This window comes from Lactuca saligna, chromosome 9 (assembly GCF_052625555.1).
Source record: "Lactuca saligna cultivar CGN05327 chromosome 9, ASM5262555v1, whole genome shotgun sequence".
In the NCBI taxonomy this organism is placed as follows: Eukaryota; Viridiplantae; Streptophyta; class Magnoliopsida; order Asterales; family Asteraceae; genus Lactuca; species Lactuca saligna.
In genome coordinates, this window is record NC_136425.1 from 159,955,270 (window position 1) to 159,971,437 (window position 16,168).

At 41.0% G+C, this 16,168-nt stretch overlaps 1 protein-coding gene across 1 annotated transcript; it reads left to right on the forward strand.

The window, feature by feature from the left end:
- The first annotated feature begins 11,639 nt into the window (after window positions 1-11,639).
- On the forward strand, window positions 11,640-14,832 carry LOC145015101 (sodium/calcium exchanger NCL2-like). The gene is made up of 8 exons (XM_078973551.1): window positions 11,640-12,198; window positions 12,372-12,557; window positions 12,642-12,832; window positions 12,917-13,207; window positions 13,308-13,432; window positions 13,548-13,803; window positions 13,932-14,204; window positions 14,327-14,832. The coding sequence occupies exons 1-8, from the start codon at window positions 11,805-11,807 to the stop codon at window positions 14,573-14,575; spliced, it is 1,965 nt and encodes a 654-aa protein (XP_078829677.1). The 5' UTR covers window positions 11,640-11,804; the 3' UTR covers window positions 14,576-14,832.
- The last annotated feature ends 1,336 nt before the right edge of the window (window positions 14,833-16,168 follow it).

Consider the following 16,168-nt stretch of genomic DNA (forward strand, 5'->3'; position numbering starts at 1 on the left):
TTTGGATTCGTTGGGACCCGCATTTTGGACCATTAGATTGACATTCGGACTTATGCTTGATTACATTGTATGTTTGGTCTAGTGGAGTGATAAACTTAATGGGTTAAGTCCTTAATTGGTTAAGTAAGAACACTTAAACCTAATCGTCATTTTATGTGAAAAAACCCTAATTAGGTTTGGGTTCCTGTTGGGCCATTTCTTGGACTAAGTTGCTATGTGCCTTCGTGGGCCAATTAGGAACATATTTATGGACTAATGGAATTTGTAACGACCCAAAATTTAAGACCAAAAATTTCTTTAATAAATCATTACTTAAAGTAACATCATCATTCCAAAACATAATATGAGTATAAGTTTTCAAAACATATGTTCGTTATCAGAGTAAACATTCCCAGGCTGTCTAATCTATGGTGTGTGCCATGCGATCACCCCGAGCTCTTTCCTCCGCTACCGGAAGTACCTGAAACCAAAACTGAAAACCGTAAGCACGAAGCTTAGTGAGTTCCCCACCCTACCACATACAATGCATAACCACATACTGCACATACTGGGCCACGCCCCCTATCTTGGGCCTCGCCCGCTACAACGGCCCCGCCGCTCCAGGCCCCGCCTGGCTTCGAGCCCCGCTCGGATACAGATCTGTTTTACTTAGGCCTCGCCTGTCACAGGGCCTCGCCCGTCAACAAATAATAACACATAAACATTTCATAGCATATAACTAACACATGCAACTGGTTCTGTCCTAAGGCCTCGCCTTTCCTGGGCCTCGCCCATGTCCTGCTACTGAGGAGTCATGGAACCCCATCCATGCTCCTAATGGTAGTGAGGTACGGGCCTAGCCCACTCTCACTCCTGTTCTAATTCGGGCCTCGCCCCTAATCTGCTACTAGTGAGATATGGAACCCCATCCACACTCTGCTATTGGTGAGATACGGGAGCTCGCCCACACTCACCTCCCTACCAGGTACATACATGTATCACACAGACAACAAGTATAAACTATCATATATAAACAATTCCTTGGGCGCCCGCCCGCTATTACTGGACCTCGTACTGCAAACAATGCTAGCATACTATGCCTAGGGCTAACCCCCAGGTCTTCTACTCATAACTACATGGGCCGGCATTGTGGCCTTAGACCCATTCACACAAAAGGGAAACTCACCTGAACTGGCTGAACTTGCTGGTGATCTCACTAGCTGCTTCCCGACAACTCACGGAACTCCTGCTCCCCTTGCTCCCCGAACTACCAATATCAATGCAACACTGAGTCTAACTGACCCCCGAAAGACAATTAAGTCCACCCTGGTCCAAAGTCAAAGTCCTGGTCAAAGTCAACCTTCCAGGTCAACCCTACTCGCCGAGTCACCCTACTGACTCGCCGAGTTCAAAATGATTAGATTCCTTTCATTCGCGACTCGACTCGCCGAGTCAGTCCATGACTCGCCGCATCTACCGATTTCTGAGTCCAGACCTGTTCAACTCACTGAGTCTCCACCCGACTCACTGATTCGAGTCACAACTTGAAGGCTTTGGGGTTTCGCGACCTGACTCGCCGAGTCCAAGAACAGACTCACCGAGTCCAAGGCAATCTTCATACGACTCGACGAGTTGTTCATCCCACTCGTCGAGTTTCTCCAAAACTTCATGCTACTCGCCGAGTCCACTCAAAGGACTCGTCGAGTCCCTTCAGATCTCCTTACATGCAGAGGATTTTTGAGTCATGCATGGACTCCAAACTATAGATCCACCCTTCCCAAGCCTATTCCACACGTAAAGTTGCAAACTTTACGTGTAGAGAAGGAGATCTAGGCAAGATACGCCATTAACTAGGGTGTAAGGCCAAGGGACTTCAAAATCGACTCAATGGCTGATACTTTATGCTTCTCCAGGCCCTAAAACACTTGAATCTGAAGTAGCAACTCCAGATCCGGCTTCTAACCCAAAATAATAACATTATGGCAAAAGAGCCCCAACAACCACACATAGATCTAGGTGCAAAAAGGGTCCAGGAACTAGTTTATTACCTCCAAGTGCTCAAAATGAACTCACAATCCCAGATCTATAGCTCTTTCTTGCTCCTCCAAGTTCCTTCTTCCTTTTCCAAGCTTTAATGCACCTTCCAAGGCTCAAGTAGGAGATATGACGGCTAGGGTTTGATATCCAGGGCTAAAGAGGCAGTAAGGAACCCTAGGAAGAAGATTAAGACATTTATATCGGCCCCAAGTCCCGAATTTAGGGTTTTCCACGCACAGACCAGACTCGCCGAGTCACCTTGACCGACTCGCCGAGTCGGTCGCTTACACCTCGACCCGGATCCCGCTCGGACTCGCCGAGTCCCTCCTTGGACTCGCCGAGTCGGCCCTTAAATTAGGGCTTTTCTTTCCCTTCTTGGCCTTTGAAACTTTGGGTGTTACAACTCTCCCCCACTTAAACTAAACTTCGTCCTCGAAGTTTACTATACTCTACTGTCGGCGATCAACCTCCAAAGCCCCACCATCCATTCTAGCACCAGCTGCCTAACTTTGCTGGCCTTCCGTTTAATCATTCAGACCGACGCCAATCCTTATAGATAATAACTTCGGATGCATCTTGACCCTGAACATCATGGAAACACAACTTACTCCACCGACAATCTTTCTGGTAATCTCCGAGTACTGCAACATAAGGGTCCACCCCTTCTTTCCTTGCGCGATTTCCCTGTCTTCCCAAGGCAACGCTCCATAACCATATATCCCTTCTGCCGCTGTGAAGACCCTTTCCTCACAAAATCTATTACTCCCGCCACTCCCAGTACGGGTCATCGTTGCCAGTACCCTCTGGGCATTCATCCTGCTATCATTTGGTGTTGAGCACCCCATGATCGACTAACTGAATTCCACCATACTTTGCATCCCCGCACTGCTACTGACTAGGAATCCTGCTATTCTTATCTGGCTTCCGAATGAACTGAGGCCATCCTGGTCCCTACCAACCTATCAACAACGGGATTACCGACCCTCACCGATTATTGACCCAGCACAACCACTAGTCGCTCCCAGCGACATTCGAAGATACTTCCGCCACCTATACAGCTCAATCTATTCTACCATGCTGGCACTACAATTTCCTGGGATCCCCGATCCCCTTGCCTAGACGCTAAGATCCTACCAGGTCCTACCTGTGCTGCTAAAACTCACGGGCCTCGTCCACGGGTCTCCCCCAACCGTACTACTGAGCCACCCGGCTCTCAGGTCTCACCTATACTGCTATCCTCATACGGGCCTCGCCCACGGGTCTCACCCGACTGTATCCTAGAGAGGCCTCTTCCAAGGTCTCATCTCTCCATGGCTATACAGGCAACTCCATACCATTCTCATCCATTTTCCATTCCCGATCCCTATCTGAATGTTAGGAGATAAGGGCCTCGCCCCGACTCCGCCAACGAGCTACTACAAAATGCTACGACTGCCCCGTAGTCTTACATCACTTTCCACCACTGACTTCTGACACGAAAACATCTCCTGCTATTTAACCTCAAGATCCCCATTTCGACTCACACGAGCTCTACATGTAGCCCTTTAACTTAAATCCGAACCACATACCCGATTTGGATTCGCGTGCCCTTACCCTTATACACTCGGAGGATTCTCCCCCACTTGGATCTTGCTTACACCTCGATGATCGATGAGAAGAAATCCCAATCCTTGCTACCATAATCAATCCGCTGAGGAATCCCAAGCTTACCATAGCTAAGGATCCAACCTGTCCATTTTAAAACTTATACGACTCCGAACTAGCGAGACATACCGAGTCTCTCCAAGGCATGCTACGGATACTGCACTCAAAGTAACCTTCTTCGATACAACTCATCCCTTAATTACTAACCAATAACCAAGGTATGCAAATGGCATATAACTCGATCCCAGTGAACCCACTCGAAAATAAAAATCTCAACCGCTAACGATGCAGAACCATAACAATATAATCATGCACAAAATAAAAGAACTGAAAACGGAAGTCGCATACCTGCAATGTCCGGCGTTGCTCGCATCTCCAAAGTAGCCATCTGAAAAGCCCTGCCTCCTACCGCAGGCGCCTCCGCACGGCCCTGACGGCCGTCTGTGATCCTCAAAGTTGCAGGGGCGGGTGCCATCACCCGTCCTGCTGAAAACAAACTAGGGCACTGGGCCTTCTTGTGGCCCCGCTGATTGCAGTGAAAACATATCAAGTCTGATCCCTGGGTGATGGTAGCAATACAATCTCTGCTAAAATGACCCGTCCGACCGCACCTGAAACAGCCAGACTCACCACCACTACCACTCCTGCACGCGCCCCCGTGCGTCCTGCCACACCTTCCGCATCGACTGCGATCCTGATAATCCCTCCACCTTGAATCAGTTCCCTTGGGCCTTTTTCCCGAACTCGCGGCTACCTGAACCTCATCCGGCTTCCTCTTACGGATCTGCTCCAAATCAATTTCCCTCTCCCTGGCCCGAGAAATCATATCCTCCAGAGTCTTACATCCGGACCTGCTCACGAACTCCCTGATGTCATCCCTCAGCATCTCGTGATATCGTGCCTTCTTTATCTCCTCATCCGCGACATACTGCGGAACAAGAAGGGCTCTCTCTCTGAACTTGGCGGTGATCTCTGCCACAGTTTCAGTAGTCTGCGTCAAATCCTGAAAATCCAGGGCCAACTGTTGCACCTCAATAATCGGCGAAAACTCCGATCTAAACCTCGCTGAGAAATCACTCCAAGTCATCGCGTCCAACGCGGCATCATCCCCCAAAGCGTGACCAATCTCCTCCCACCAATCCCTCGCTCTGTCCTTCAGAAGACAGGAAGCGAGTCTGACCTTGTCCTCCTCAGGACATCGGCTCGTACGGAATGCGTTGGCAACATCAGCCAACCATCTGCTGCTAGCGATGGGGTCCCTAGCCCCATGATAATCTGGTGCCCCGCAAGCCCTGAACTCCCGAAATGTCAAGGTACGCGCTCCCAACAAAGCCATCATCTCAGTACGGAAGGCTCCCAGCCTCTCATCCAAAATCTCCAATATACCCTCCTTGACCGTGCCAAAGATCACAGGAGTCTGAGCTAGAATACTGCGCGTAACCTCTGCTGATATCAACTCCCTCATCCGCTCCTCGAGCTGCTCGACCCCTAAACCCGAGCCTAATCCCTCTCCGACGCCTGATCCGCCCGCTGGTCCCTCTTGCAATGTCACCATACTGAAACATACAACATAACCACTATCAGAATACTCCTCACTGCTGCGAGACAAAACATACTCACTACCAGGTTCCCGGTCTTGTCTCGGCCTTCCCTGAATCGAGTACGGATCCTCTACTTTCAGTAGTACGGGCCCATACTACCTTCCACATCTATCCGTACTTTCCTCAGGAATTGCTTTGACTCCACCAGGTCCCTTTTTCTACTTCTACTGCTCCCAACACTACCTCATCCTAGGCTTACCCTAGGGAAACCTTTGACTCAATTAAACCAGTCCTCAGCTGCTGAAGGCCTTCTTGCAATGCCAATTAGCCATCACTTGGATACCATCACATGTGACGAGGCTCAGATAATCCTTCAAGTAAAAGACTCGTTCCTACAACGGTTGGACTCAAACAAGAGCTGCGCAATAGGACCAAATCCAACACTCTGAGATTATTCAACCCTGATCACATGTAACGTGATGTATCCACCTAATGGCTAACTCCCATCACTTAGAATCCCACAATGCACAAAGCAAGCAGCATTCAGACAATAGAAAATCTAACCATAACATACTCAAGCAATCATATCCACATAGCAAGAATCTGAACTAGCATGCAACACAACTCATAACTCAGGCATAACCTAATCAGGCTATCCTACTACTGACTATTCAGCACTATCATGCAGATCAAAAGCACATATAACAGGCACATAAGACATCCTCCCTAGATCCTTAGTCCTAATCTAGCATGCTTCTCTATTAACTGATAATCAAAACATAAACTTGTATGGGTATTTTGGGGTACTTACTTGAGCTCGGTTGATTGCATGCACCACACCTCTTTTCTCTTTTCAAGTTCTTTTCTTTCTGAATTCTTTTTACTTTTATAAAGCCGTTTTCTTTCTCAAAACTCTCTTTACAAAACTATCTTTTCGCTTCTGAAAACTTTTTATCCGAACCCTCAGTTTGAGTTCAGGCACACCCGAGAGTATGCCCGAATCCCTCAAACCAAGGCTCTGATACCAACTTGTAACGACCCAAAATTTAAGACCAAAAAATTCTTTAATAAATCATTACTTAAAGTAACATCATCATTCCAAAACATAATATGAGTATAAGTTTTCAAAACATATGTTCGTTATCAGAGTAAACATTCCCAGGCTGTCTAATCTATGGTGTGTGCCATGCGATCACCCCGAGCTCTTTCCTCCGCTACCGGAAGTACCTGAAACCAAAACTGAAAACCGTAAGCACGAAGCTTAGTGAGTTCCCCACCCTACCACATACAATGCATAACCACATACTGCACATACTGGGCCACGCCCCCTATCTCGGGCCTCGCCCGCTATAACGGCCCCGCCACTCCAGGCCCCGCCTGGCTTCGAGCCCCACTCGGATACAGATCTGTTTTACTTAGGCCTCGCCTGTCACAGGGCCTCGCCCGTCAACAAATAATAACACATAAACATTTCATAGCATATAACTAACACATGCAACTGGTTCTGTCCTAAGGCCTCGCCTTTCCTGGGCCTCGCCCATGTCCTGCTACTGAGGAGTCATAGAACCCCATCCATGCTCCTAATGGTAGTGAGGTACGGGCCTAGCCCACTCTCACTCCTATTCTAATTCGGGCCTCGCCCCTAATCTGCTACTAGTGAGATATGGAACCCCATCCACACTCTGCTATTGGTGAGATACGGGAGCTCGCCCACACTCACCTCCCTACCAGGTACATACATGTATTACACAGACAACAAGTATAAACTATCATATATAAACAATTCCTTGGGCGCCCGCCCGCTATTACTGGACCTCGTACTGCAAACAATGCTAGCATACTATGCCTAGGGCTAACCCCCAGGTCTTCTACTCATAACTACATGGGCCGGCATTGTGGCCTTAGACCCATTCACACAAAAGGGAAACTCACCTGAACTGGCTGAACTTGCTGGTGATCTCACTAGCTGCTTCCCGACAACTCACGGAACTCCTGCTCCCCTTGCTCCCCGAACTACCAATATCAATGCAACACTGAGTCTAACTGACCCCCGAAAGACAATTAAGTCCACCCTGGTCCAAAGTCAAAGTCCTGGTCAAAGTCAACCTTCCAGGTCAACCCTACTCGCCGAGTCACCCTACTGACTCGCCGAGTTCAAAATGATTAAATTCCTTTCATTCGCGACTCGACTCGCCGAGTCAGTCCATGACTCACCGTGTCTACCGATTTCTGCGTCCAGACCTGTTCAACTCACTGAGTCTCCACCCGACTCACTGATTCGAGTCACAACTTGAAGGCTTTGGGGTTTCGCGACCTGACTCGCCGAGTCCAAGAACAGACTCACCGAGTCCAAGGCAATCTTCATACGACTCGACGAGTTGTTCATCCCACTCGTCGAGTTTCTCCAAAACTTCATGCTACTCGCCGAGTCCACTCAAAGGACTCGTCGAGTCCCTTCAGATCTCCTTACATGCAGAGGATTTTTGAGTCATGCATGGACTCCAAACTATAGATCCACCCTTCCCAAGCCTATTCCACACGTAAAGTTGCAAACTTTACGTGTAGAGAAGGAGATCTAGGCAAGATACGCCATTAACTAGGGTGTAAGGCCAAGGGACTTCAAAATCGACTCAATGGCTGATACTTTATGCTTCTCTAGGCCCTAAAACACTTGAATCTGAAGTAGCAACTCCAGATCCGGCTTCTAACCCAAAATAATAACATTATGGCAAAAGAGCCCCAACAACCACACATAGATCTAGGTGCAAAAAGGGTCCAGGAACTAGTTTATTACCTCCAAGTTCTCAAAATGAACTCACAATCCTAGATCTATAGCTCCTTCTTGCTCCTCCAAGTTCCTTCTTCCTTTTCCAAGCTTTAATGCACCTTCCAAGGCTCAAGTAGGAGATATGACGGCTAGGGTTTGATATCCAGGGCTAAAGAGGCAGTAAGGAACCCTAGGAAGAAGATTAAGACATTTATATAGGCCCCATGTCCCGAATTTAGGGTTTTCCACGCACAGACCAGACTCGCCGAGTCACCTTGACCGACTCGCCGAGTCGGTCGCTTACACCTCGACCCGGATCCCGCTCGGACTCGCCGAGTCCCTCCTTGGACTCGCCGAGTCGGCCCTTAAATTAGGGCTTTTCTTTCCCTTCTTGGCCTTTGAAACTTTGGGTGTTACAAAATTATTTGGCTTTAGGATAAGGCCCATTTGGAAGGCTTGGGTCCGGATTGGAAAATTGGCCCATGGGTAGGCCATAATTGGGCCTTGATAATTAAGAGATATTGGACCATTGGAATACCAAGTGTTTGAACTAGAATAAACGGTTGGGCCTTAAGGTAAAACCATGTAGAAGTTTGGGCTCAATTTGGAAAATTGGGCCATAGTTGGGCCTTGATTGATTATTTGACTTTTTGGGCCTTCAGAGTATGAGTTTGGGCCCTGGGTCTTAGACCAAGCTAGGTTAGGTGGAAAATGGTCGGTTTACCCCAAGTGTGGATTTATGGTTATGCATTAAAACCCAAATGGTTAATTGGGTTTTGTTTTGATGATTGACAGTTTGGGGATTTGTCAGCCAACAACCAGAGATTTATTCGCAGGACTTCAGCAGTGCGATGTGAGTTTCCTCTTGTAGGAACGAGTCGAAGACACTAATGTTGGCCCGTTTATGTATGTTAGAATGTTCTGGACTAAGGTCCGATGCCGGGCAGTGCCTGATGTAGGTTTATATGTTTCTGGATTTCCGATCTGATGTTGGACGATGCCCAAGGAATGTTTGTATGCTTGATGTCTTCGTAATTCTTGCATGTGTCTGTATTGTATGTTTCCGGATTATGGTCCTATGCTGGGCAATACCTGAGGAATGTTTATATGTTTCCGGATTTCGATCCGATGCTTGAGGAATGTTTGTATGCTTGATGTGTTCGTGATTCTTGCATGTGTCTGTATTGTATGTTTTTGGACTATGGTCCGATGCCGGGTAATACCCGAGGAATGTTTGTATGCTTCCGAATTTCGGTCCGATGCCGGGCGGGGACCGAAGAATGTTTATATGATTATGTTATGTGATTGCTTATATGTATTTGTTGATATGTTTATATGTATACCGAACTTTGCTCGATGCAGGGCGGAGCTCGATGTCGGATTTTGATTCAACGCCGGGTGGGGCCCAATCTTGGACATTGTTCAATGTTGGGGGGTCTCGATGAAGCGGGCGAGGCCCGTGATATGATATTATGTGATTATGTGTATGGTATGTGGTAGTTTGGGGAGACCCACTAAGCTTCGTGCTTACAATTTTCAGTTTTGGTTTCAGGTACTTTCGGTAGCAAGAGGAAACGTTCGAGATGACTACATTGCACACACCACAATGTTTTAGCCTGGTATGTTACTCTGATATACATTTTACATATGTTTTGATATCGATATCATGATTTTGATGCTTTGAGATATTATGGTTTATGTTTTGATAAATGATTTTTAGTAACTATGGTTTATTTAATGATTTAAAAATGGAATTTTTGGTCATGATTTTTGGGATGTTTGAATGGGATTGTTATTTATTTTCATTTTTTACCTTTTAAATAGATTTCAATAAAACAAAAAGCTAAAAGAAATTAAACAAGGTATAAAAGTCAATTTATATATGCAAGAGACCAACCACAATAAAAATTGAAAATATAGGGACCTTTAATGAGATCGAAAAAAATTCAAGACTAAATTTGATATTTTGAAAACCACAACAACTATATATGAAGATTACTATTTTATTTGTTAGATGAAATAAATAAAAATATTTATCCAATAATTAATAAAGGAGTTTCTTTTATCATGGCACGTTTCGATAGATCTTAATTCTTGAAAAAATGGTTTGGAAGCTTTATCCATCACTAAGGTAATGTTTGGCGTACTAGCTGAAAAGCTAGCTGTTAAATAAAAAAGTTAGTTGATAGCTGAAAAGTTAACTGATAAAAAATGACGTTTAGTAAAAATAGTTGAAAAGCTAGCTGAAATATATAAAATTACATAAAATGACATGTAAGAGTATATGTTTCTATAATTAATTAAGGGGTGTATTTGAAAATTTTTAAAAAAGCTCATAAAAAGCTAGTCTAAGTAGCTTTTCAAAAAACTAGCTTATAAGCTACTTTTTAACTTACCAAACACGACAATATAAAAAATCTCGTAAAAATAAAGATAATCACTAATTTCATATGGAGATTGGAGAAACCAAATAAAAGCTCAAGTATCATATGAGTTATGAACCCTTCTTGAAGGCTTGTTGCAAATTGCAATGTGCTAATGGCTAATTGGCTATATATTTGGTTATTTATGTGAGGTGGTCTTAAAACCGGTTTCAATGTGCAAATCTAAGCCTACATTATAAATTATGGGCTATTATGGGCTTAGGCATTGAGGCCAAACCACCAAGCTTTATTACATAATTCAAAACTAAAACGAGTAAAGAGTTTTGATGGATTTTCTTTTTCTTCAAAGTTGATAGATACTATATATGTGTATTGCATAAAATATCAACTTTGTATTTTATATATACGGATGAATGGTCATAATTTTTTTGTTAATATATGCCAAATAATGGATACGTAGGTCCTTTGCTATGAACGATTAGCCACTCACAAGAACTTGACAACGACTCTTAATTGTACAACGTTATTATTATTATTATTATTATTTTATTATTATTATTATTTTTAATATTGTGGTACCAACAATAACATTATTTTCGAAACATTCGATCAAAGTTCTAGATTTTAGATTCATTTTTAAATACTCGATAAAACGTTACCTAAAATAGAAATCATTACTTTTTATGTTATGTACCGAGAAAATGAAATAATTGAAACCACGTTTTATGAAAAAACCTAAATATCTGCATTTGGAGCTTACATGATTACAAGATTGATTTTGAGCTTTGCCTAGAGAATGGAAATAAACATATTTTGAAAGTTCTTGAAACCATAAAAATTGTTTAACTTTGAGCTTTAAGTGACAGAATTTGGGCTTGATGGTTATTATAAGATGTTTGTCATAACGTTTGTCACATTTTTCGTAACTTAAGCTCACATAAATTACAATTCTTTTCTCTATGTTTAGAATTTGAATATCAACAACCTTTGTGGAATTCCTCACATGAACATTTAAGATTCCATAAAACATTCAACCATATGCAATCATGCATGACTATTGAAGTACACCAGCGTTTGGTCATTGTCTGTGTCAGGAAACTACGTGAAAATTAAAAATTTAGTACTAGCAACTATCAAGGACACGAAAAACGTGTTTAGTATATTTTATTGCAAATGAATCATGTTGTTTAGATATATATAATATCCAAAAAATACAAAAAAAAAAAAACATTACATTTTAATAAAACGAGGAATTAGCTTGCTAGATTTTTGCTCTCTCCTTTTTAATTTTTATATTACACAATATACAAAAAGAAGTGGCAAAGTAAACTCTGCTTATCCTCCTCCACTTACTTACACTTCCACTTCCCCTGAACCTACCTTTCCTTCTACATTTACATAATCCATACGTTTTTATATGCAAATTCTATCAACCCAATCGCCATTTTTGAAATGAAGAAAGTTTCAACAGCTGCATGTTCTTTTGCTTTCTTTTGTTTCTTTTTCGTTTGGAGTGTAACAGGTCGGTTTTTACAATATGATGATGGTGAGCAAGTTTCCGATGGTGTCTACAACCATGGAGATAAACATGAACAATCTTTCTTTCTTCGATTCTTGGGATTTAGTGGCTCTGAGGAGTATTGTGAGCAGATGTATGGATTTCTGCCATGTTCAAGCAATCTTCCAGGTCATTTGTTTCTTATTGTGGTATACGAGTACCTTTTGTATCATGGCGAATCTTATGCTGGTGGTGATGGAAGGATTTTCGGTGTTCTTGGGAATAACTTCTTTGGTGCAAGTGTTTTCCAGCTTCTTGATTCCCTCCCTGATTCTTTAATCCTTCTTGGTAGATTCCCTTATGTTGTTACTCTCAAATTCAATTGCTAAAAAGTCGAAATCGAAGTAGCTTTGATTGTATCCAAGATTCTATTATTTATGAAACGAATTTTGGGTTGTCGGAATTCGAACATCGATGAACTGATATTTTACGTATTTCCACTTTTGATTGTTTGATCGCAGCATCTGGACTCTCGAGTAGTAAAGAAAAAGCTCAAGAATACGTTGTAACGGGTGCTGGATTGTTAGCTGGATCTTCAGTGATGCTTCTCACTCTTCTATGGGGAGTATGCTTCATATGTGGTAGAACAAAATTCTATGTAAAACCCGGTTCTAAAGTGAAAAACAAAGTTATGCAACTATTAACAGGTTTGCATTCATCGTTTCGATTTAAAGTTTTGATCTTTAAAACTCAAAGACTATTTAATTATGATCGTTTGATATGTTTTATAGGTTCGGGTGTTGTTACAGATTCCGAAACGAGTTATCATGCGAAAGTTATGTTTTTTTCATTGATACCATTTGTAGTCATGCTATTACCGAGTGTGATTGGTTTATCGTATTCTGGTGGAGGATACAGGATTGTTGTTCTTGTGTCACTTTGTGTCGCAGTTGTTTGCTTATTCTCATACTTCTTCTATCAGGTATATATATATACATCGATCATATCACGAGATCTCTAAGCTATTCTAGATTCTTGATCATTCTTGATTTTTGTAATTTTGCAGCTTTTTGATTCTCGGATTCAGACAAGAAGACTCGAGTATGCAGAAGTTGAAAGAAAAGTTGAGTTGCAAGTACCTTTCTATGAAGTACAAGCACTTATGCTCGATAGAGAGAAGCATCTCATGCTTAGGCAAAAGGAAATGGAGAAAACGATGAAATACCCTGATGCGAGTGAGAAAATAACATTGACAAGGGATGATTTCTATAGCACGTTTGAAGATTGGCTTGATGTTACGAGACAATTGATGGATGATCCACATTCGTTGGATAAATCAGGGTCGGAGTACAATCAGGTGAGCATTACATGATAAACAAGTATCCGTTTTCTTGATATATATGAGCTTGGATGTGAACTTTTTTGTGTAATTGAGTTATACGTAAGTGATCTTTTAGGTTGCGGAATTGTTGCTTGAAGATAAAAACAAATTGATAGAACTAATATCGATTATGATGGAACGTGCTTCGGGACAAAAGTTGCTTAAAGAAGATGGAGGACGAGATGAATCGGCAATAGCTACGTGAGTATATATATATATGTACGTTAAAGCTATATATTCATATGTAAATCTGAGAAGAGTACTATATATGATCCGAAATATAGTCTTATTAACTTTATGTTGAACTATAATTCAGATTCTATGAACGCATTGATACTAATCACGATGGATTTATCACACGGGATGAACTGAAAAACTTTATTATGGAAATGAACTACGAGGAGATATTGATGGACGATGAGATAGCTGAAATCATAATGAGACATTTGGACATTGATGGAAATGGTAACATCGATAAACAAGAATTCCAATCCGGGATTACAAAATGGCTCAAGGAGATGGATCATGTAGCTTCACGTAACCAAAAAAAGCAGTCACGTAATAAGAACCTAGTAAGTGTTATGGTAATTATATACTATATCACTTTGTCTATATATATTGGACAGTTAATATATATAAGATTATTCATGAAAGTTAGTTCATTTCGTATGTGTTAATTAGTTATATATACTTGATGAAGGAAAAAGATAGGTACCAACGTGAGGAGGCAAAGGCAAAAGAAAACGAGAAGTTTAAGGCAATAGCACTTTTGATCATTGGAATCTTTATGCTAACAGTTTTGGCTGAGCCTTTGGTAGAAAGTGTCCGAAAATTTTCTGAATCTATAAAGATAGAAGCTTTTTATGTATCTTTCATCTTAGTACCATTGGCTACAAATGCTAGAACAGCCATTGCAGCGATTAGAGCTGCGAGTCAGAAAAGACATCTAACAACATCGTTAACTTTCTCTGAGGTTAGTTTCTCCCTTGATTTTGTTTCTTTATAGGGTGATCTTATATGGGTCAATTTAACACAAATTTTTTATAGCGTTATATTTACACCTAGCTTATAATATACATGTTGTGTAAAATACAGATATACCACAAAGTTTTCATGAACAACATCCTTGGCTTTTGTGTTCTTGTCTCGGTTATATACTTTCGGGGCTTGACATGGCATTTCTCAGCTGAGATTCTGGTTGTGATAATCGTGTGTGTCATAATGGGGCTTCTTGCAAGTTTCAGATCCAAGTTTCCGATGTGGACATTGTTCATCGCATTCCCCCTTTATCCACTTTCTTTGGTCGTGGTTTACCTTTTGGACGATACTTTCCGCTTTACTTGAAACTTGAACGAGAATTCGCATAAAACATGGTTGATACGATTGTTAAGCACTTAAGCATAGGAGGGAGATGAGTTTCAAACTTGTTATTTGGAATTATACACTAGTAAACTAGGAACTATATATGTTTTCTATTTTTGCATAAATAGGACCACAAAACCTTTGTATTAGTAGGGATGTTTTAAATTTATTGGTAAAAATGAGGTTATTTTAAAATTGGATCCCACTAACATATATAAAATTTTTAAGTTTCAAAACAACCTTTCAACTTTCGTTTTTAAATTTTGATTTTTTTTTCTTTTAAAGTTAATTTTACACCTTAGTTATAATAAAATAAAATACCTATATTTTAGTTATAAAGTTTATATCCAACTAAAAATATTATTATAGTAAAAAGTGAAGGGACTCAACATCTTTATAAGTCCAAAATTTTCATTTTAGTTTGAATTCACAAAAGAACAAGTACATATATAGGCTTCTTTGTGAGCTAAGTTATGAATATATCCACTCCACAAACCGACAACAGCAAAATATAAGAATGACTACGCAGATTCCATATTGCGGACTTTGTTTATGAGAAATCTGTACCATAACAATTATGACTTTTTTTTTTCTCATGTAAAATGATAATTTAAAAAAAAAAAAAAACAAAACAATTTCAGAAAATCTAATAAATTCCATTTTTCTTTTTCAGAAAAATGAATGATTTTTTTTTTTTGTTATTATATGTAAGGGAGAGTCTTGGCAAACAGTAAATAAAGAAAACACAGAGCCGACTCAACCAGTTTGGGGCCCTAAGCGATCAAAAAATTTGGGACCTTTGACAAATAACAAAAATTTAACTTCATATTGTATATCAAACAAATTTAACTTCATCACAATAATTGTACTCTATTTGGTGTAGTGCATCAAACAATTTTAACTTCATCAAAATAACAAAAATTAACATAGACCATGAGATGTCTTGTATAACCTTTTTAGACATAGATTACTAACAAACAAAATGAAGGAATATTGCAGAGATATGATAATGATAACCGTGCAGATTGAAAATTAAACTAATAGATAAACTCAAATAACTTCTTTTTTTCCTTAGGGTTGAATTGTGACAAAAAAAAAGAAGATAAAAAACAAAGACCTCTCTTGTGAAATTATTATAAAAATGAAATTGGAAACCGAGTTACAATGGACATGATTAGGAATTATTCCCTAGTCGTAAGTTTGGCTAAAATCAATAAGAAAAAAGGGGTTCTGGCAGGTCAAAAACGGGTTAAGCAGAAGTGCAGAACCACCCGGTCCAGGCTATATCACAAACCACAATCATAAATAATAGATTATCATCTTTTCACAAATTCACAAACCACAATCATAGATAATCCGAGGAAAAATCGAAGAAGAACAAGAATGGAAGAAGAACTTACTTTTCAAAATTTAGAAATCACAAAATCAATTGAGTTCTTGAGTCTTGACACTCGATAGCCTTTCAGAAAGAAGAATCAAGTCAATCAACAATGGAGGTAATTGGTTTCTGCAGAGAAGAAAGAAGAATCAGATTCAAACGATAGAGAAAGAAGAAGAATTGAAGAACAATGAGTC

Bases quoted from the DNA above. Each gene is read 5' to 3' on its own strand.
- LOC145015101 (XM_078973551.1), top strand. From the start codon at position 11,805: ATGAAGAAAGTTTCAACAGCTGCATGTTCTTTTGCTTTCTTTTGTTTC. The intron at 13,804-13,931 runs GTAAGTGTTATG...TACTTGATGAAG, and splicing joins AGTCACGTAATAAGAACCTA to GAAAAAGATAGGTACCAACG. The intron at 14,205-14,326 runs GTTAGTTTCTCC...TGTAAAATACAG, and splicing joins CATCGTTAACTTTCTCTGAG to ATATACCACAAAGTTTTCAT.